This window comes from Stylophora pistillata, chromosome 4, assembly GCF_964205215.1.
Source record: "Stylophora pistillata chromosome 4, jaStyPist1.2, whole genome shotgun sequence".
Lineage (NCBI taxonomy): Eukaryota > Metazoa > Cnidaria > Anthozoa > Scleractinia > Pocilloporidae > Stylophora > Stylophora pistillata.
Genome location: NC_142522.1, coordinates 15541561 through 15564329, shown reverse-complemented (window position 1 = coordinate 15564329; position 22769 = coordinate 15541561). Strand labels below are relative to the sequence as shown.

Sequence of the window (22769 nt, the reverse complement as noted above, 5' to 3'; positions counted from 1 at the left end):
GCGAGTCTGTGGGTTTGTAATACACAGTACTGCATGAGCTGTTGCGTTCATCGAAACTTTGATGTATAAAAAGGATAATAACCGTGGGAAATTTCCCTGGTACATTTTAGAGCCGGGTGAAAGGAATTGATTACTGTTATGAATTGAGCTAGCTCCTTTCTGGTAGAGGAGGTAGCGCCAATACAGTCGTCAATGTAGCGACTGTAGAGTTTAGGTATGGGGCCGTTGTATTGACTGAAAAATTGATGTTCGACAAGACCCAAAAAAAGATTGGCATAGCTGGGTCCTATTTTGGTACCCATGGCTACACCCTTAGTTCGTCTGAAATAGTTGACCCCGAATGAAAAAAAAATTGTATAAGCACTAGTTCGGCTAGGTTAAGTAGTGTTTCAAAACTAGTTTCCTTGACAGTGCATTGATCAAAATAATATTTGAGGGCCAGAAGACCTTTGCCATCGGGAAAGACAGTATAAAGAGATGTAATATTTATATTTAAAAGAAGTTTGTCTTCGCCAAGGAAATTAAAGTCGCCAAAAATTTCAAGAGAGTGTTGGCTATCTTTGATATATAATGACGAAGTTTTATCGATGGAAGCCATAATTATGGAAGCCATAATTTTGTCTATATAGCTGGACATAAAGCTCGGTAGGACAACTGCAAGCCGAGACGATGGGTCGACCTGGGTTGTTAGGTTTGTGAATTTTAGGTAAAAAGTAAATACGAGAAGTTCCAGGAGTGTTAATAATGAGCTTTTGCAGTGGCGAGCAATTCTTGTTTCGCTATGACATCGTTAATCGTATTTTTGACAGTGTTTTGGTTAATGGCAGTGAGATCTTTGTCAACCTTTTGATAAAAAGTGGTGTCAGAAAGTCTCGCAGAGGTCATGGGTTTCCCGTACAGGCTTGATTTTTTTCGGGCCTTATTTTCAGTATTGCTTAAGTAGTGTTCATAACTACGAGGATCGCTTTCATACATTTCTTATAACTCCAGTGCACATGCCCTGTACCCCATGTCAGTAAACTTTCCGTTTTGAGCCTGAGGTGAAGAAAGCGAGATCGAGGCGTGGCAAAAATGTCAAATTTTTATGTATCAAATTTGCCACTGTTCATTACTTTCCACCACGTTAAAATTTTCCGTTTCAGTGCTGTTATTAGCCCTGTTAAAATTAACATAAGTGTTAACATTCCTTCTGATCAGATCTTTCTTCATGTGGGAGATCATGGCATCACGCCTCCGTCTTTTCATGGCCCTGGTGTTCCTAGTGAGTATTGCCATTTTGTATGTATACACAAAAAATAAAAAGATATGGAATACACTGTGAAGTTATGGGTAGTCAGCCAAACAAGAAGTCACTTAATGTGGAAACCAGTCCAGCAATTTGACTTTTTCATAAAATAATTCATAAAAATTGAATGTATTCATCTTTACCTTTTATTTAACTGAAAACTTCTTGTTCAAACTTGTTACGAAGCCGTAGTAATACTTTGGATCTCCCTAGATATGTTCTTATATTATGCTTTACAGCTTTCCCAAGTTGATTTTTATCAAGTCATGTCTGATAATGTCTAATTTCTTTGAATTATCGTCGAGTTATATTTATCCTGATGCTTTTGGCGAATCGCTGGGTAAGGCAAAAATGTCGTTTTTTGTTAAATTTACCAAAAAAATGAAGATATCAATAAACCGTTTTTACTATTTAACGCAAATATTCTCCTGACATTTCGAAACAAGACCTACGGTAGAGAATAACGACCCTTGGCCGCAGCTTAATCTTTAATAATCATTATATATCGAGTAGACAAGATTATGTGTTGCGCGCTATAAGTATTTGATATTGATAGGAAAATCAGTCGCCTTTAGATGGGTACACCATGGCTTTAAAAAAGAACTTCTTTTGGAAGCTTTTCTTTGTCATTCAGACCAGAGACACCACTTTTGTGCAATTTTTTTTGGGTCTTCTTCGCATATCGGTGGTTGTGTTCAACCTAACCAACCCTTATCACTCTGTGCCAAGCACTTTGTTTCGGGTGGTAAAACTCTAAACCGTTGACGATATCCGAGAACCACGAGTACTTTTGAATTGTAGATTTAAACCAACTCTGATGCTGTTCAATTTACTCTTTGAATACGACCTGACATCCGCTTTGCATGAGACAGCTCTAGCACGTTTGCAAGCTTATCTTTTGTGTAAGGTTCATCTGCTCTATTACTTCCATTGTTTTTTTATCTTTTTTTGACTCTATCCGCGCTTTCCGTAGCCAAATATAACTGCTATAATTTCATTTCTTCTGCTCAAACGTTTCTCTAGTGCATACCTTAAGTATTCTATCGGTAAGCACATGTCTGGGCCACGAGCTGCGAGACCTTGGATAATCAAACTCTTGACCGAATCAATAGCCAAAATACTTTTAAGGTTATTCTAAGGATCATATAATGAGATTCTTGAAATGTTCTGAATAATAGGACAATTATCGAACAACAAAATCCAAACAAGAACTCTGTTATTGGTCCTAACGAAGGTCAAAAGAGAACCCAAACACGACCACCGATAATGCTGGAAACCTTGATGTCGACACTGCTAAGACAAAACTCCTGGATAGTGTATTAGGTGACGTCAACTGACTGCGTGCATAAGGTCGCTTCTTCATGTATAACAATTATTATCCTCCTGTATGACGTAATAGAATCAGAGCCAGCAAGAATTAGCTGTGTGACCAGTAACTGAGTGACCAGTAAACCACTGACCAGTAAAGGCGATTGGTCGTTGATTTGTTACCAAATTAATTTTTACAGATTGCTTCAGCAATCCCGTAGGTGTTGCCAGTCCCAATATTATCCCCGATGAGCAGATGACAGCATCTTCTCAATTTTCTCCTTATTGCGGGGCTGCTTACGGTCGGCTCAATGGGAACAGAGGCAATGGTTGGTGTTCATATCATCCAGAAAGTAACAGCGATTGGCTTCAGGTTGACATCGGAAGAGTGATTCAGGCGTGCGGTCTTGCCACCCAAGGAGACAGAGGATTTGACAATTGGCGCGAATGGGTTGAAGCTTTCAAACTACTATTTCTTGGATGGAACAAACTGGGAAGCCTACTAGGATGAAAGTGGCGAGGAAATGGTACGATTTTTAATGATAATATGGGAATAATGGGCAGTTCTTTATCATTAGATATGGTGAAGGGGATACATCTATTCAACCAAACTATTTTTTGCTTTTTGTTTTTTTTCCTTTTTCTTGTTTTTGGAAACAAGTCCCATTCTTAACATTTTCTTTTGAAGGAGTTTCAGAAGAAAGGTGATAATTTGAGAATTGACCACCATAAGTTGCCACTGCCGGTGTATGCAAGATACTTTCGATTTTATCCAACCCGGCGAAGGCAATGGAACTGCCTCGGGGTCGAAATTTACGAAAAAAAATGTAAATACCAGGTAATTTAACATTGTAGCGTACCGAAGTTGAACTTTAACTATCTTTACTCTCACTCTCGTTGATACTTTTCAGTTAATTCTTGTTGCGCATTTTCAATCGGGAATTAATTAATGAAAATGATAAGATTAGTCTGCGTAATGACTACATAGACTTGTACAGGTGGCTTCACGAGTGGTTGTACCCATTACATTGCTCAGTTCGTTCACCCTTTTTTCAGTCAGTCGATTTCCGAGTATGCCGAGTATGCCTGGTTTCTGTGAAATCGTCTGGATTACCCCTGATCGTCCCGAATAACACTCTGGCGATCGGTATATATTGTATGGACACCAGACCACACGATCACTTACAACTAACAAGACTGGGGCGACCAACATCACCCAAATGTAACTGAGTTCCCGACCATTAGCCTAGTTTCTATATAGTCGCCCGGATTGCCCTAATCGTCTCAAAAACAGGGCTACTAGCACGACGCAAGCCATCACATGGGAACCAGGCCCTATTTTATTTGAGCTCTACTCATCTGCATCGATTAACATTTAACTCATAGATGGTTTAACGTCCCAAGAGTAAATAGCTCCCCAAACGCAATTGTGAACATCTCGGCGGAATTTCACGCAGAGATACCGGTCACGGAGTTTGACCATTTAAAATCTGTCAAATTCTGGGGAAAGAGGCGAGACTTTACGAAACCTGCTAATGTCTCATCAAAAATTCGAAGTCAAACTTCTTCTCACCTATAGGTATCTTAATGATACTCCAAACAACTGAGAGAATAAAATTTATGCAATCGAACCTAACTAGGCCTGTTTACAGGAGATTCACATAAAAGTGTCGACTGGCCTTTGGTATGGGCTCTCTGGAAATGGGCAGTCTCCTGACTTGATCAACAGTTCACGTCATTGAAATCAAAGTTTAGAGGTGAATCTCGTGAAATTAAAACGATAGTGTCACTATTGGCAAGTTGTAAACCAAATTATACGCCAACTCTTGCAAAGAGAGGATGCCTTATACGTACATCAAAGGGATTTGACGGTATCAGGCTTCAGATAAAAGTAGACTACTGTTTCTTTAATTCATAGTTCCGGGATGTCAAAACATCGACTTAGGACTGAGCAATGGATACATCCTGGATTGAGATATCAGTTCGTCCTCTGTCCTGAATACTAACACACCTGCTAAGGATGGTCGATTGGACTACACTGCAGAATCATCATGGTGTGCATCAACAGATGACAGTCAGCCATATCTCCAGGTTGATTTTGAGAAGCTTTATATTATCTGTGCTTTATCAATTCAAGGGAATTCAAAAGGAGATCAGAGGGTGAAGAAATACACCATGCAGTCATCCAAGGATGGGACAACTTGGAAAGACTATCAAGAAGCGGAGATATTGAAGGTTTGTAACCTTCATCGAGATAGAAAAGTCGTTTAGGTTGTCCTGGATGCAGCGCACAGCGTAGCACCAGTTCTTTATTAATTGGCAATAACACATGAAGCCGAAAATCACAAAGGTACACGTTATCGTACAGGTTACCCTAGCCCAGGATTTCTTTGCTCAAATAACTCGGCACACATACCGTGTCTGGCAAACTCTTGTTCTTAGGGTATCCTAGCTCGGTTAAGATTGTAGCAGAAACAGCGGTGATTAAAATAATTGAAGTAAACCAGGTCATTGATTTTAGGAAGACTTGAAATTTTGTATGCGAAGCAACACACATTTTCAAAAATTACCATTGCTATTCAAAAAAAGTTATTAATTAATATTCATAATGAGCTGGAAATCATATTATATTGCATAGTGGATTTTTTGGATATTGTATCTTTTCATATTGTATCTTTTCATGCTGTCTCCTTCATACTAAAATCATTGAAAAGGAGAGGATTAGAAAAAATTCCTATCCATCCGCTAAAGGAAACTTACAATGAGGGAACCTCATTACATACCTGACAGCGCCCGTGGGCAATATGAAGCAAATCGTTTGTTCTGATTAGCAACCCGAGCGGGCAAGATGGGCCTATCTTGCCCGCTCGGGTTGCGCCCGCTGTAATCTGGTGCAAGAGAAAAATTGCGTGTAGCGTAATTAAAAAGTTTGTAACTTTTGGGAAAATTTAGCGATGAAGTCAAAGAAAGCGACAGCAGACAATCAAAGCAAAGAAAACATAAAACATCCTCGTTGGTTTATCGTGCTACAAAAACCGAAAAACACAAAAATCTAAAAAGAAAGTGATATGAAAACAGGGAAGCGGTTTTGTCTCACGGAAAACGAGACAAGAGAAGTCAACATCATTCACGAGAAAGAAGTAAATTTGCTTTTATGCAAATTGTTTTTGAAAACGTTAAGATTGTTGACGTCGACTTGTAATCGTTGTACACCCTTAAAGCACCTTTATTTCTCAATTTGTTAAATGAATGAAAAGCACGAGCCATCATAAGTCGCTTTCTTTCCCAACGTTCGAAAGTAAGCAAATCATTCTTTAATTCACGGGTTTAATACGAACCAACCTAATGACCAAGTCCCAGTTAGCATGTTAGCTCAGTTGTTACAACACTGCACCGGTATCGCAGAGGTCATGGGTTCAAATGCCGTACGGGCCTGAATTTTTTTTTCAGGCCTTATTTTCACTACAACAGCAGTAGTATTCATTACTGCGAGGATCGCTTTCATACAAGTCATTCTTGTCCTTTCCTTTATAATAAATCTTTTTACTGACCAAGCTTGTTCGGTCATGATGGCTGGATATTTGCCTTGATCGTTCATCATATTTTTATGAACTTCAACTTTGTCTCGGCCATGAACAACCCAACAAAAGAGCTCAGCTAATGTTGACCTCACGTTTGGTCAATAACACATTGACATTTTACAGTTATTGTGAATAGCAGTGTATATTTACAGAGCTGCCAAGTGGCTCGTTAGATATCCACCACTTTGACCGACACTGATGTGAATTGATGCACAGAAACAAAATTAGTTTAATTCTGTCAATATACCAAAAATAGTGGGAAATGAAGTAGTTTACACGCGATTTCGTCCCTTCGGCTGCTAGGAGGTGAATAGAAATTCCAATCAGCGTGTGCTATTCACCAGTGTGGCATCTACTAATTTTTTTTATTTTTGCTTCTGTGATATTTCTTCCATCCTCAGGTTTTCTCTGGAAATTATGACCGAAATACAACTGTTGAAGAGATCTTGTCCCATGGGACTGTGGCTGGAGGCTTGCGTATCATTGCACAGGAACACCACAGCAACTGTTTGTACGAGAATTGAGATATTTGGAATGCTGCTGACACAAGGTAAATTCCACTCTTTTTTTTTTTTTTTTTGAAATAGCTTGGTTTACAATCTGCGTTGCAGCTGTCATTTGATTGATACCTTTTTCATTTTGTGGCGCTCATCTCCTTAGAGTTTCTAAACAGATTGTCAGGTTGTTCTATTTATTAAGGGGTCGCAATCATTGTGCCTTAAAAATTGACAAAAAATGTAAATCGTAAACAATTTCTCCTAAGATATCTCGTTTTGAAAGCATCAAAATGTGAGATTGTTTTGTGTCTTGTATTGTGGCGAATACGGTTTCGATGGTTAGACATCCTATCCAAAAAGACTGGGTACGAAACCACCGTAGGTACGAAATGACTGGTAACCGTTTCCTTCATTCTTTATTCGAGTGATGGGTGTCCTGAAAAGTACATTTACGCCTTATAACAAGCTGGGAAAGAGAACCTAATTGAAAGATAGTAGGCAAAAATCAAAATCGGAGAATAACACCGCTCTTTTTCAGCATTCCGAAGAAATCTTATCGTTTTTCGTAGTCTTAAAGTGCACCTACACCCAAAAAATTTTTTTCGCTTAACGAAGTAAGCTTATTTTTTTGAGTATTTCTGCGCAAAAATTTTTTTATTTGCTCAAATCTTCAATTTTCTATGCCCAGTCAAAATACGGAAAATCGGCCGCCATCTTGCCCCACGACCGAGTTTAAAGAGGAATGGCTCTAGTGGGTAATGTGACGTCAAATCGAGAACACGAAAGTCTGCATTTCACACATTTTCGCTTGTTTGGGAAGGTTGTAGTCGATTATTGTCCGAAAATATGCCGACTAAGTGTGTTGTAGAAGGATGTAGCAACGTGCGAAATTTGCAAGAGGGTATCACGCTTTATACATTCTTCATACAACACACCTAGTCGGCATATTTCGGACAATATCGACGACAATCTTCCTAAACAAGTGAAAATGTGAGAGATGCAGACCTTCGTGTTCTCGATTTGACGTCACATTACCCGCTAGAGCCATTCTTCTTTAAACTCGGTCGTGGGGCAAGATGGCGGCCGATTTTCCGTATTTTGACTGGGCATAGAAAATTGAAGATTTGAGCAAATAAAAAAAATTTTGCGCAGAAATACTCAAAAAAATAAGCTTACTTCGTTAAGCGAAAAAAATTTTTTGGGTGTAGGTGCACTTTAATAACCAAGTCAAGAAGTTCGGGCTCGGGTAATCAGACCTAAAACTCTACTGCCTTGTGAAAATCATTGGGAAAACTACATCAAATTAACATCAGCTTGATCTGGAATTATTCTTGTTGCCTCTCTATTAGTAAAAGCGAGCGCGTAAATGTGTTTTAGAACGATGAGATTAAGCTTTGACTTTTCAAATATGTAACTGAAAGAAACTACCCGTCAGTCGTAAAATGGCCAAATTTTAATCGTTAGCCCTAAAAGCCATTACCCCCTTCGTAGAATCTGAAATAAATTCCTTTCTTTTACATTATTAAAATGGCGTATAAGGAGGACCACTAAAATAAATTTAAGGAAAAAAATGATAATCACATTACAACTAGGGTTTGAAATTTCTGGAAAATCTGAGAATATAACCCTTTCCCAAACAGTGATCAAAGGGTGTAGGACAACCGCTGACGTAGTTGAGAAAACGTTAGTTGAAAAAGTTGTATCATTTTGTTTCAAATTCTTTTTAAATGATGAAACAATGCTCTTTTCGATACTTTGAGATATATTATCGTGATGTTGCACGTGTTTTTAGAAAACTTGGCTCAAGAATAACCCACCAGTCAGTCAAGTTTGGCAGATACCCCATATGCAAGTACAACTACAGTCGAGGGATTAAAACATTCTAATTCAACATATGCACAAACACAGAAAAACACCAACCCATGGTGGAGAGTCGATCTCGAGGAAGTGCTGCCTGTTTCAGAAGTTTTCTTACCCACTGGAGGAGACTGCTGTGGTGGCACATTAAACGGTGCTGAGATAAGAGTTGGTGAGTGCATGCACAATTGAGCAAATTGCAACTCCTTACTCCTTCTCTTGATCGAGGTATGGGAGAACTCAGAAAATTTTTTTATCATATTCTTTAATTTTTTGCTTGTTACTATTTTTAGTGATATTCAAAAACGTCCATTACGCTTGGGTCTGTTGTAGATGTTGCTAATACAATAAAATATAAAGCGTAAATATTTCTCGATAGCTACAGTTTTCATTAATTGAATGAATAAATAATTAAAGACGAGAAAGATAAACTCTTCCCTTTTAATGGCCAACTATACAAACTGCGTCGCCATGAGCTCGCCACTTGGTCCCTTTCTGGCTAGTGTTTTTATGAGTAGCATCAAAGAAACCCTAGAACAGGAGATATGACCATTATGTCGGATAGAGCGGTGGCAAACACTTTTCTTCAGATCCTTAACCACTGTCACTCGTCCGTCAAGTTTACCATGGAGATTGAAAATTAAAGGGCACTTCTTTTTGTCGGTGTACCCTTATTTTTTTTGGAAAAAAAGAAAGTCTATCATGTTTACGCACGTTGAAACAAATCTGAAACAGGTTATATTGGTTTCACACCTTGGCACTTATATCAACGTGTCGGGGAACACAAGAACACCTCTTTGACTGGAAAACATCTCCGAGAAAAGCATGGCTCGGCTCTAAATAATCTTTCCAAAAATTTGTTAAAATTAAAATGTCTCAGTAAATAAAATGCAAGAACAAATTTGACAATCTCAAAATTTAAGACGAACTTAGACCAGTTATCAAAGTACAATCTTACTCGATTCGCGCCAAAGTCTTTGTGTGATCAAAATTTTTTCTTTATTGTTCGTGACTTTTCAACACCTCTTTTTATACATAAAAAATATTTTATACATCAGGTTTTTAATGCGTTTTTACACGTTTTTACTTTTGTCTATATACCTAGACGTTACTTTTATTACAACATTTTAAACTTAATAACGACCGTAGAACGGCCAAAACGTCGTTGTAAAAACTTTTTATTATCTTTATCGTCAAATGTTTTAAAAAAACCGTTATTGTTAAAGATAAAAAGAAAGAAAGAAAGAAGAAAAGAAAAGGAGAAAGAGCGAAAAGAGAAACAAGTTTGATCAGGTTCTTCACAGTTGTACAATGCATGACCGGTTCTTGTTCAAACTTGAATGTGCATGGAAAAGTAGACTACAAGTACATTTTGTTAAAATTGTCCGTTTATCTAAGAATTCACGTTTTACATGGATACTAAAGGAGGGTCTCAATGGGGTTAACCGTCAAAAACGCAATATTTTTACTGTCAACCGTCAAATAATCAAGCCAAGTTAGCCGTCAAATGTCTCAGATATCCTTAATTAAGAACTAAACGATTGCCTTAATTGGGGTTAATTTCTGTTGTTTATAAATAAAAGTTTTAATATATCATAAAAATACATTAATGTAAGTCTTAGTCGCGAGTAAAACTGGTTAGTGACAGAATTGACTTCTGGTGAGGAAACACTTCTGATGTCGTAAAACGTTAGTCATTTATTGGTAAAAGGTGTTATAAATTAATAGTTCTTTACAAACGCGTCAAATTACATCCAAATTCGTGCATTTAGTTCGTTTTATCAACGACATTCCAAACTTTAACCGTCAAATGACTTAAATTTAACCGTCAAAATGGCTTATTTTTAACCGTCAACCGTCAACGTGACCCCCCATTGAAACCCTCGTAGAGTCGTGCAGAGCTTTCCCAGGTAACACCCATTATTTTCAAAACTTCACTAATCACTTTATTTTCGATATCATCTGTTGTTTTTTATATTAATATAATAATAAAAGTAGTTTATTAAACTCTCTTGCAGTAACTTACTGAATTAACGAGTTATGATACAATGAAAACTTAATAAGAACGACTATGTACATTTCTGTATACATTAAGTACAAGTTATATACACTACACGGAACATACATCACATTTGTTAAAAATACTTAAAAGTTAAAAAGTCTTCGGTGCGCCTCGTTCTACAGGTAGTAACGTTTGTGTAAAGATACAACTGGTCTGATTTGTGCCTGAGGTTATTGGGACAGGTATCGTCTAAGCGTGTTGGTAGAAGAGGATGGAGAGGGTGGTTTAAGTCCTTCATTTTGCACATATACTCTTTACATATCTTATCTCTTCTATACGCAAGGGTCTCCACCCGTGCTAACTCGAGGGCTTCTGCGGAGTAACTATCGGCACATGGGAAAATTATCTTAAGCGCCCTTTTCTGTATGGATTCAATTTTGTCAGACAGATAACCTGGAATGGATTTCCATACTGGTACGGCGTACTCCATAACAGATCTAACAGCTCTTGTATAGACCTTTAACATGCTACCTTGGTCAACGCCGGCTCGACGTAGAATACGTAGAGAGTAGAGCTTCTTGCAAGCTTTTTTCTATGTGTAGTTAACATGACTATTCCACCTAAGGTCGCTATCGATGAATACTCCTAGAATCTTGTAAGTCGATACGCGTTCTATAGTGTTATTACGAATAACTAATACACCTTTGCCATAATGGCGGCGGCCGAGTGAAAACTAAAACTAGTGCATGGGGACGAGGCCACCCGGGCATGGATTTTGTGCACTTGTGAGCGCTTGTCAAAAAGTTTCTGGCAAAATTTATCGACCAAAAAAGCTTTATTTCTCAAAGAATCGTCTACTAATATAGCTAAGGCTCAAGTTATATACAATGCCATGCCACTGCTGTGTTTTTTATGTACTACTAGGGGATATCGCGACGAAAACGGCTCAAAAATATCTTACTTCAATTTTCCCAGAGAAAAACTCGCGAGAAAGCAATGGCTTCATGCAATCCGTCGAGAGGAAGGAAAAAACTTCAAAGTCTTGGACTCAACCATGGTCTGCTCGCACCATTTAAAAAAGGAAGACTTGAAGAAAACTATTGCGGGCAAAACATGCCTTCAAACTAGTGCTGTACCTTCGGTATTTCAGTGGCGTACTTCGCCTCGCAAAAAGAAGCCTCCACCTCAAAGATTCTCTAGTCAAGCAACTACTCATCAATCATCCAGGGCTTTATTCATGGTGTGCACAGAAAGCAGCGTAAATGATAAATCGATTGAACAGCTAGACAGTCAGATTACAATACAAATGTAGAATCTAATGAAAACAACGTCGAACACGAGGCAAAGAGAAAAGATGCCAAAACTCAGACTGATTTGGTCGAATCGAAGGATGCATGCATTCAGACTGATCAGAGTGTTGCCGCGCTTGTGAAACAGTATGAAATGACAATAGAAGGGCTCCAAAGAGAAATAGAAAGCATTTCAAAGAAGAATGAATGTTTAAAAAGCAGACTTTTTTCTATTGAAAGATTTCGCGCCGACAACTCTGCTGTGTCCTTCTACACTTCGTTTCCTAACAACGCTGTTTTAATGGAAATCTACAATTATCTAGACCCCGGCGAGAAAGGAGAAAATATCCGATATTATGTTTACTCCAAGTCTGAAGTCCAACCAGACATCTACAATCAAGAGACAGAGACAAAGGAGACCAAAAAAGGAAGGCCAAGACATCTAAGGCCAATTGATGAATACTTCCTTTTACTGTGCAGGCTGAGGCAAGGTTAACATCAACAGTTAGTCGTATAATAATAACCTGGATAAATTTTATGTCCTTGAGACTTGGTGTAATCAACATTTGACCATCAAGAGAATTGATAAATCTATGCCTGAAGATTTTAAGGCCAAGTATAAATCAACTAGAGTTATAATTGATTGTACTGAGGTCAGGTGTCAATTGCCCAGCAGCCTACAACTGAATGGGGAACTCTTCAGCAGTTACAAGAATCACACCACACTCAAAGGACTGATGGAGATTTCTCCAAGTGGTGCTGTAACTTTTGTTAGTCAACTTTACACCGGGTCAATCTCTGACAGAGAAATTGTCTATCGCAGTGGATTTCTTGACTTACCCTTTGATGAAGGTGACTCGGTAATGGCCGATAAAGGTTTTACAGTCGAGGATTTGCTACCCTTGAGAGTGAAGCTCCACATCCCTCCGTTCCTTGGAAGTTCTAAAGATATGCCTGCAGAAGGAGTTATTCAGACCCAGGAAATAGCCAGCCTCAGAATTCATGTTGAAAGGGTCATAAATAAGATTAAAAACTTCCACATTTAGGATGGGGTAGTACCTTTAAATCAGCTGGGCCTAGTGAATCAGATGTGGACAGTATGTGCTTTGCTATGTAATGCTAATCCCAGTGTTATCTCTGTAGTGACACTATGAGGCTACAGTAAGATAGTTTGATACCAAGGCAACAACAAATGAAACGTCTTTGTAAATACTATTATGTGAAAAATTCCAATGACATTTTTTTGTGTCACTTCTCTGCTTTCATTGTAAAAAAAGCTAAAAGGTTTGGGCTATTAATCATTCTTTCAATTAACAAGATTTGATCTTTAATTAAAACAAAACGTTTTGAAAGCTTTTCTCATTCCACTAAAATAGGCACTACAATCTGTGAAAGAAAAATACTAGAATACTACTAAACCATATTTCCTGTGTATGAAAATTATTACTTATAAGTTGTAATATTGATGCTAGAGTATTTGTTTCAAAGATTGAATTTGCTTCTCTGCTCACAGCAAGGCCCAAGAATAAAAACTTACAACATAACTAAAATTAAAAAAGTTTCAAGGAAAGCATCTACAATATATTATAATCATACTACCAAGGGCTGGTTCTCCAAAGCTCCTGATTAGTTGAATCCTGATTAGTTGAATCCTGATTTCACTCTCACAGTTTTTAAGTGTTAACCAAGGAATATTTGATAATCAGGCTTTGAATCAGACCCAGATTTGCAATGACAATCGTTATTTATTAGCTATGACAATAACAGCTTAACTTTTGTATTCTGATTTTAAAAACTCTTCAGCTGCATGTTTAATGAAATGTTGAAAATAGTACAAAGTAAGATCATCTCTAAGTTTCTCCCAAAAATCTGCATTGAAAGGAATTCGCTGTACATAGAGCCCCCTCCTTGTATAGACAACAAAATCACACCATTGTGATCCAGTCACACTCATTTGACCTTGTATCTGAGCATAGTAAGCATGGCCTGTTTTCAATCTGCATGTTGTATCACCTGTTTTCTCCATAAAGAATTTAGGATCAGAGCATGCTTCAGTGGGTGTCACATTAGCCTTTGTCCAAGGACACTTCACCTCCACCAAACCGAAGTGGTCAAAACATCCTGGATCGATTACCTTCCATCAGGTGAAGCACCAAGTATAGGGTATGACTCAGAGATTACTAGCCCTGATGGGATGACAGTGATGGGCATTCTCTTAGCTCTCATTAGGGACTGGTACTCCATCAATGCTACTGGCTCAAATTTCTTACCATGTTTTATATACTTGTTGTTAAGAACTGGTGGATGCATGATGTTGATGGCAAATGTATTGTGGTTTCTTTTTCTTTTCCTTATCATATCAAATGTTGAGGCTGTAAATCTGTATTTTCGGTGGTTCTGCCACTCAACACAACTGGATTGCTTCATGGTAAGCTTCTCAATATGAGAAATTACATTCTCATCTACATCAAGAAAGTCTATCAGAGACTCTTCATCCTCATTTAAATTATGTGGTGTGCTCATTTTGGTTACTTGATATACTAAAGGGAAGCGTGGATACACATAATGAATATTTCCTTCAGTTGTTTCTCTTGGCATTGAGCTGACATCCAAATTTGATTTGAAGTTTGATTCTGTAAAGGATAGTTGGTATGACAATGGAGACCCAACAGGGCAATGCCCATATTTTGATTCTACAAGTTTAGTGGTACAGATTGTGGTGTCAAAGGACATTTGGGAAAATCCCATGCCTGGGGGTAAACCATTCAAATTTTGTTTCATCTGTGCTTCTCTTTCTAGGTCGCAGATCACATTAACTCGTGATTCATAAAGGCGCGATGTTATCCCATCACGCTTTGGATTTTCAATATCCTCAAGTTTAGTTTTGCTAACAACAACATTCATAATGGGTTCTGGCATGATGTTTGACCCACCTCCTTTTTTATGCCACTTCTGTAGTTTTGAAGTACAGGCAGCAGTTGGATTCTGATCATCTTCATGAAACAAATCTCTAGATGTTTGACACTCAAATATAGTAAATTTGCAAAGTTTTAACAATAATGCAAGAATATGGTTGCAATATCCTACACCTCCAGCAACACAGGAACACGTTGCCTTCATTACATCTGCAGTGATAATGCATAAAGCTACTTTTAGCTCGTGGGGAGTATCATTTTTACGATAGCTGTGGCAACATGTCGCTCTTACATAAAAGAAGCGTTGATCATCATTTGTTTCTATACAGATATTTTTTTGTTTCTATACAGATATATTCTATATTCTGTATAGATATTCATCCTCCAGGTAAGTCTTTGCTTTTCGTAGACTTGTGGGCACGCTAGTTGTACTTTTGTTTGCAGTTTTTTTACCAGAACGTGTTATATGATTGTTTAATTCCGCTCTGGTAAACAGTGGCATCTTCTGAAGTGAGTAGCCCCACATAGATTCAGGGAACTTGACGGGAACATGTCGTTTAGCGATGGAGTGTGAACTTGTGTTTTTTGCCGAGCGTAGTTGTTTTCGTTTAGAATAAAGATTGTTGGGATCAGGATCAATGATGTTTTTATCCTTTCCGCTCTTGATGTATTCAAGGACCCTAAAGTATAAGAAATTAGGTCAATTTAAGTGTAAGCAATCACAACTGACAATTTTCTCAAGCAATCAAAACACCTCGAAGTACGCATCTTGTGCTCGAAACTAACCTTTTCACAAGCTCTGCTTTTGTCTTTAAACCTTTCGCTGTGTCACCTCTGCACTTCAACCAGAATTTCAAGTCCTCATTCTTCAATTGTGAGGGATTCCTATCTCCTAAAGAAGCTCCAGGGATGTCATTTTCGGTTAGAAAGCTCGAGGAATTATAAGATTTTGTATTCGCGTTAGACGCCATAAGTGTTGCCCGGGTGGCCTCGCTTTGGTGAAATTATTCATAACCAGTCTCAGACCTCCATCCGATTTTCCGCCATTATGGCAAAGGTGTATGGTCTGAGAGTAAAATTAGGATACGACATAAAGTTAATTGACATCTCTTTACATTTAGTAGGGTTTAGTCTCGTGTTATGGTCCATGGAGAAGTCGTGAATGTTAGAAACGATCGTACTGAGCAAACTGATAGAGTTCCTGGGTAGTATTTCTATGGCAGACGTGTCATTCACAAACTTGACTCTCAGGTGCCGATCAGCTAAAAGATTGTTTGTCATTATTGTGAAAAGTATCACTCCTAATTTAGTTCCCTGCGGCACACCTCCCTTGAGGAATTTCCATTCTGATAGTGTTGTACCTATTCTTACAGCTTGCTGTCTGTCGGTCAGGAACGCCTCGATCCAACTAATGAGCGCTGGATCAACCTCTAGTTTTCGTAACTCAGTCATTAAGATGTTGTGGTCAATTAGGAAATGGCAAAGGAAATGACATTACACAAAGAGGAGCAACTAATAACCTTTGCGGGAGTGGTCTTCGCGTCCATCGAGGAAAGGGGAAGTTTTTCCGCTGTAAAATGAGGCCACATGGCAGGCATTTATTCATTAGCATACTGGGGACATCAGAAATATTGATCCTGTGCGAAGTCGAAGTTTTCTCCACGTGTAGATCAAGTAAGGCAGTTGTAATTTCACGTCACACATTATTTTATCATTTCTCAGACCATAGAATTGCCAATCATCGAGTTCAAATTTGGAGTACATCATCAAAATTTACTCTTCCCCATTACTAAGTAGAGACGGCATGGGTGCGGAACATTTATGAGTTATTATGTTTTTATCATTATCTCATGTGGTGTTATTAAAAAATGACGATGGTGCGTGCAATGCTACCAAGTAATTTTTCTTAACACTGACATTTCCTTTTTTTGGCAATACCGCACAGCAAAGATGATAAGGCTGCTGTCATTGAAAGAAAATGGAATATTTGCGAAGAGTTCATGTTAGCTCTGGGCTAGGGGTTTTCCAGGGTTTCCCCCATGTTCAAAGTCCAAGTTCGTTCGGAGTTCAGTCCTCTCAAAGAGTTTTCTAATTTGACTGTTTTGCTTGTGTGTGTTTTTTTTTAAGCCTTTAGGTCTTTAGGTTTAACAGGTTTGACGCTTGAATCAATTGGCAATCGAACAATAGCCTCCCTTGGTGTTCAGGGTTATTTTGTCTACTGACCTTTTATAGCATCTCCACTAAAGTTCCTATTTTGGTTTTCACGCTTAAAGTATGGCATTAGCATTAAGTATACTCTATCGTTCCTCTATCGTTCATTCGTGAGATTTTCGTTAAAGTACTTGGGTAAGTGTTCAAATGGATTCCATGTTGCCGTTTTTTATAGTTTCAAAGACAAAAAAAAGTTATCAGTGGTGTGTGATTCAGCTTATAATATAACAAGAGATTAGTCGGTCCGCAAGCCATAAAAAAAATCATTCTCTCTCTTGAAAGTCAAGTTATTCCGTTCTGTTTAAAAAATACGCGACAATACTTTTTCAAGGTGATTAAAGTAATAGAACACGGAACAATCAAACGCGCTGTGGAAGATTTTTCCAGAGAAAGCATTTTATCTGATGACTTAAGATCCTACTTCTTTGCTGTGATGGAACCTCTCTGCAACAGCTACTTTAAAGAGAATGGCAAGTAGCCGTTGAAGAAAGGTGCCTGTCTTGAGGAAGTGCCGTTATTAGGGGTTCGCCCGAAGATAGTTTTTTTTATCATGTTACTTTTAAGATTAAAATCTTTCTAAAGGTTACTCTATTTGGACTTTACCGGATATGTCCTTTAACCCTTTTACTACCAGGATCAACATATCAATTCTCTGCACCTTCTTTGCATTTCTCATCGTTTTAGCTCTTGAGATTTGATGTGGTTCTATATTCCCGTTGCTTCTTTACATTGATATTTTTAACAGAAATTTCGTTTTAGTTACTCTTGGAATTGAGGGGGTTAATTTGATCTTTTATTCTTATTTTAGTTTTTTTTTTGTTTATCTTGCAGTGTGTCAGACGCAGACAGTTAGGGTGGCGGACCCTAACATCTTCCCAAACAAAAGTTTCTCAGTCTCATCATTCCGTAAGGGAAATGAACCTCATCAAGCACGACTTCGGAGTAACATTGGTGCATGGTCACCCAGCAGCGACGACAATGCTGATGATTACCTGGAAATTAACGTGGGTGACGTGGTCTTGATTTGCTCTGTAGCTACTCAAGGAAATCCATATAGCTGGGAGTGGACCAAGAGCTACAAGGTGCATTTGTTTCTCAAGAATTGGATCATCTATAAAGAAAACAAAACGGAAAAGACATGAGAAAAGTAAACCCGAAATAGAAGCATTTTGTTGTTTCCTAAGTGAAACATCCTCCAGGTCCCACTGACGCGGTAGTAATGAAGAACTTTTTTAGTGCCATCTTGTTTGATTATCACCTATGTGAATGTTAATTTTCATTTATATTTTATTTTATCTTATTTTATTTTATGTGTGCAAAAAAGGTTTATTTTATAGTCCCCCATACAGAAGGTGAATACAACTTACTGAGTTTCAACAGGATCGATTGCTTAAGCAGTGTCTTCAGGAAACAATAATTGAATTGCATTTACGTTAGATTATTTAAAAGTGACCTTGATATGAAGTAAAGTTTGGGATACGTCAATCAACCTTCAGTCCTTAGTTAGAGAAGGAAAAGATTAAATTAATTGCCAAACAATCATGTTACAGATTTTTATTGGTAATTCACACGGCGATGAAATGGTACAACACGTTTTGGTAGACGTGGCAAGAACACAGTTCATTCGGTTCCAGCCAATTGACTATCATATTCACAACGCTCTTAGAGTAGAAGTGTATGGAACAAAAATACCTCAAGGTGGGTCAATTTTATGTTGACCACTTTTGGTTACCTTTGGTTACCTTTCTTATTGTACTCTATATAATAAAGGGGTTTTTAAAGACTATACTTTCCACTTTCTTACAAACACTAACTTCTTATCAAGTGTCAAATTCACAAGCAACTCTATTTAGATTGCCAGTTGTGATATATCCCTGCGCGTGACAGTGAAAAAAAACAAGAACCTTGAAATCAGGAGGAATTGAATTTTTGCCACCTATACTTTGTTTGGAGAAGGTATTGACAACCTCACTTTAAAAAAAAAAAATTAAAAATGTTCATATTCTCAGAAAAAGGTAATATCAACAACAACAAAACAATAGCAACTTGTCTCAAAAACTAATTTTTCAGCAATCCGCCCTTTAGTTAAAGGGCCACGCTCAACTAGGATGCATTGCTCAGTATTTTCTGCATTACAGAAAAGGAAGGCTCACCGTGTGTGTAAATCTTTGCAATCTTGATCGAGAACCGGCTTTTTATACCCTCATGTGGTTTCTACAATTGACTATCTTCTATTGACTACGTATTTTTGTCGTTTACTTCCGCGTTCGCGAGAATAAAGTCACCTTGTTATATGACTGACTAGATCAATTGAGCAATCACTACTTTGTCATTGTATTTAAAAAAGGTGAAGAGAGAAACTTTCACTGGCTGCCTCAAAGGAAAAACGGCTGCTTTAGACGTTACTTGCTGGCTACACAAGGCTTTGACGATAAGTATTCGGCGAATTGTAGCTGGTCGATCCGAAAGGTACAATCTAGCGACTGGGTGCAGATTTGTTTCACCAATTAAACCCCCTTCGGGCGTTTCTAAACCCCGTCTGCTTGCATTTTTTATTTTCTAACTGTAAGAGTTTAATTTTTTTTTTAAATCGATTTTAATACAACAGTTCTCTAGGCATTTGAACCGGACATTTGGAACTACTTATTTGCAGTTACGTGAAACCTTTTGTTGTCTTTGATGGATTTCTGGTCCTACCTGCAAAGATTGCTGAACAAGAGGACGTAAAAGATTGGACTAAGAGACTAGAATATCGAAGGCTCATAGTTTTGGTCTAGATTTTGGTCCAAAATTTCATAACTGGAGGCCCTTTGCCTGAGAACAGTCGAAGTGTTTCAATTTTGGGAGCAGCTAAGGTGAGTAAATGAACAATGCGGAGAATCGAAACGCAAAAATGGAACATTAAATCTCGGAATTCTCCTAAACTTTAATCAGTCGTCAAAAGCCACTTGATAAAAAGCATAGCATTGGAAAGAGAAGGGAAAAGAGGACAGGTGTGGAAATTAAAAAAATAGGCTGTCGAAGTGGCATCCACAATCACCTTATGGTAAGCCTCCCAGAAACTTTGGTTTCAAAATATTTGCTAGCCATTGTTGTGATCCTTCCCAGTACAGTGCCCCATATTCGACCAATGCTGACGTTTCATCTCTGGTCAATTCTTCGAGTCGCATGATACTAGTAGAAGAGGTGCTTGCGCTGGAAATCAAACTCCTTCGAGCTGGTCTTTTTTTCGACGTTGCTTTTCGTTGTTCGTTTGAGCTTTTTTTCGGGGCTATCTTACCTCGGGTATTCCCATTACTGCCAAAATGCCTTCTTTTGCTCATTGCTGCTTATCTGTCACAGTTTCTCCGATACTGTGAGGCTATGTTACCGGAGTCGGTCTTCGCCTGAGGAAACAATATTACAGCACGTAAGTTCGCGAAGCGAAAAACCGTCAAATTCAACAGCACGGTTTTCGGAGAAATAGCGAGAGGTGCACTGAGGTGCGATTAACTCAATGATTAGTCCTGTCCAAGGGAAATAATAAGGTCTGCCTTTTGGGTCCGGTGCACCCATGGAATAGGGATTTGCACCCTCGGAAAAAGGTCCTCTAATTCTTACTATAAAATACGAAAAGATAAATCGTAAAGCAATAGCCTGAAGATATTGAGGAAAAATTTATCTATCAACTCTCAGTTTTTCCTAGTCCGCATAGTGTGGCATTAGGGAAAAAGGACTTGAACTTTCCTCTTCGAAACACCGCAACCACATGGTAGGACCGCCATGTTGGAAATGTGTGAAAATAATACTCTGCGGTCGTAGGCCGCACACCACCTGGCTCCTCTCGGCACTTGGGTGACCGTCGAAGGGGAAACGTTTAAAATCGTTTCACACGAGAATCAAGGTAAAAACAGACCTGCACGGACTCCCCATGTGGCTTTTGTGGTTGCGTCCCATTATCGCATATGCAAATGAGCTTCCCGTCCACCAATATGGCGGACACTGTTTCAATTAGGCTTACGACGTCACGTGAAAACGCAGAATAGAGAAATAATTACATGTTTAACGTCACAAAGCGGTACACATTTAATTTATTTTCCAGATGGACGTGTATTTAGAAGCAAAGATTTGAGGATGTGTGTGATTCGACTGAAAATAAATAATTAATACAAACATTTAAGAGGGCAGTTAGAGGAATGGATTTGGAAATGTTAATGGTCGATGGTGGCTGTGTGGGCTGCTTGGTTTGCAGTACATGATTCTTAGTTATATCTTAGCTAGGCTCAGACTATTCCTCCCCCCCCCCCCCACGTCTTAAGGTCCCCTTGCCTAATTCTACTGACCACATATTTTATGCTATTTATTCGTATATTCTGCCTCGTCATCATACGCACTACGAAGTCACGTGAGAAAGCACCAGCCGCTCAAGTGGACAGTGCAATTCCCGCCTTTGCTCAAGTCGATCAGCTAAAACCAGGCGCTGTGTAAGAACAGTTAATTCGAGAAATTTTCTCAATTTAGCCGTGAGGTACATTAGAAGGTGCCTACGTACCAAACTGGAAGCAAAAAATCGTCAATAGAGCTGAAAATGACAGAATCTCAACTTGCTGAAGATGGCGCTGCGCCAAGCAACAGCGAGTAGGCCATCGTCGCGGCCATCAGTTCCATGAGCGAGCTGCTAGTTTCTTCCATCACTTCACTGAAGTTTACCATGACTGAATCCTTCGGTCAGATGAAGGACACCATTGACCACCTCGCAATCGAGGAAGGTTCTTTAGAGGAAAATGCTGAAACTGAAGAACAGCTAGAAATAGCCGCCTACATGGACCAACGATCCACACAGCAGTCGGACAAAAACCAGCAATCTGGGTCCGCAGTGTCAAATAGTGGGGCTAAAAAGCCTACAAGTTCTCAAACAACTGAGCAGAGCATTAACACTCTGATAAATCAGAGCTCTGAATCTCAGCGTGATGTTCCTGATGGGGAAATTTACCTACTGTCAGGCATTGCGAACGATCTCAAACTTGATCAAAAGAAGGCTCCTGCTATAAATGAGCAGATCGCCAAAATTTTCCATGGCTTAATGAGAGAAAAGCTTACGGACGAAGTTTTGACGGCGACACAGAATCGCTATAATACGCCAGAAAACTGTGAATGTCTCACCAGCACGAAGGTAAACCATCTCATTTGGGATAAACTTAAACCAGACACGAGGTCTGCTGATATCAAGTTGCAACGAGTGCAATCCAACCTTGTCAAAGGGCTCATTCCTGTAGTTTCTATGGCTGAGAAACTTGTGCAGGCACGGGATAAAATTTCCAAAGATGCCTTCGATGCCCCTTATTTAATAAGAGCGGCCACTGATGCCATTGCTCTGATAGGTGCCGCTAATTTCGAGTTAAACATGCGGCGCCGGGAGAACATCAAGCCCGAGCTAAACGAAGACTACAAGCATTTGTGCTCCAGCTCGGTCCCCTTCACAGACTTCTTGTTTGGCAATGATGCCGATTTGTCTAAACAACTGAAAGATCTCGCGGAAGCGACCAAGGTCAGCAAAAAGCTTAACCCCAAAGTGGAAGGCCACAAAAGCAATGGATACAGAGGTTACAAACACGCAAAGTCCAAAGGATTTGGCTACAAGTACCCCTCGCGGGGTCCAGGCACTCAGAGCAATAAACATTTAAACTGGAAAAGGCCCGGCCCCCCTTACAACAAAAAGGACGAGGGGAGAAGGCCAAACAAATAGGGCCAGAAAACCCCTTAAATGAGGTGAGCTATAGCACAAGTTATTTTCGAGCTGGTAGATTGCAACAATTTGTCCCAGCATGGAGAGATATAACTGACG

General features: G+C 38.9%; 1 protein-coding gene and 2 pseudogenes across 2 annotated transcripts; 2 read left to right on the top strand and 1 right to left on the bottom strand.

Annotated features, from left to right (window-relative positions):
- Positions 1-1561: 1561 nt before the first annotated feature.
- LOC148732595 (uncharacterized) lies at positions 1562-19722 on the top strand (annotated as a pseudogene).
- Positions 13130-15713, bottom strand: LOC148732596 (uncharacterized). Of its 2 annotated transcripts, none has more exons than XM_088759134.1 (2): positions 15521-15713; positions 13130-15414 (listed from the first exon to the last, which is right to left on the bottom strand). In XM_088759134.1, the coding sequence occupies exon 2, from the start codon at positions 14937-14939 to the stop codon at positions 13950-13952; it is 990 nt and encodes a 329-aa protein (XP_088615260.1). In that variant the 5' UTR covers positions 14940-15414; positions 15521-15713; the 3' UTR covers positions 13130-13949. Both variants share the same exon structure in this region, with proteins under 2 accessions (XP_088615260.1, XP_088615261.1).
- Positions 19723-21405: 1683 nt separating the features above from the next.
- On the top strand, positions 21406-22670 carry LOC148732594 (uncharacterized; annotated as a pseudogene).
- The last annotated feature ends 99 nt before the right edge of the window (positions 22671-22769 follow it).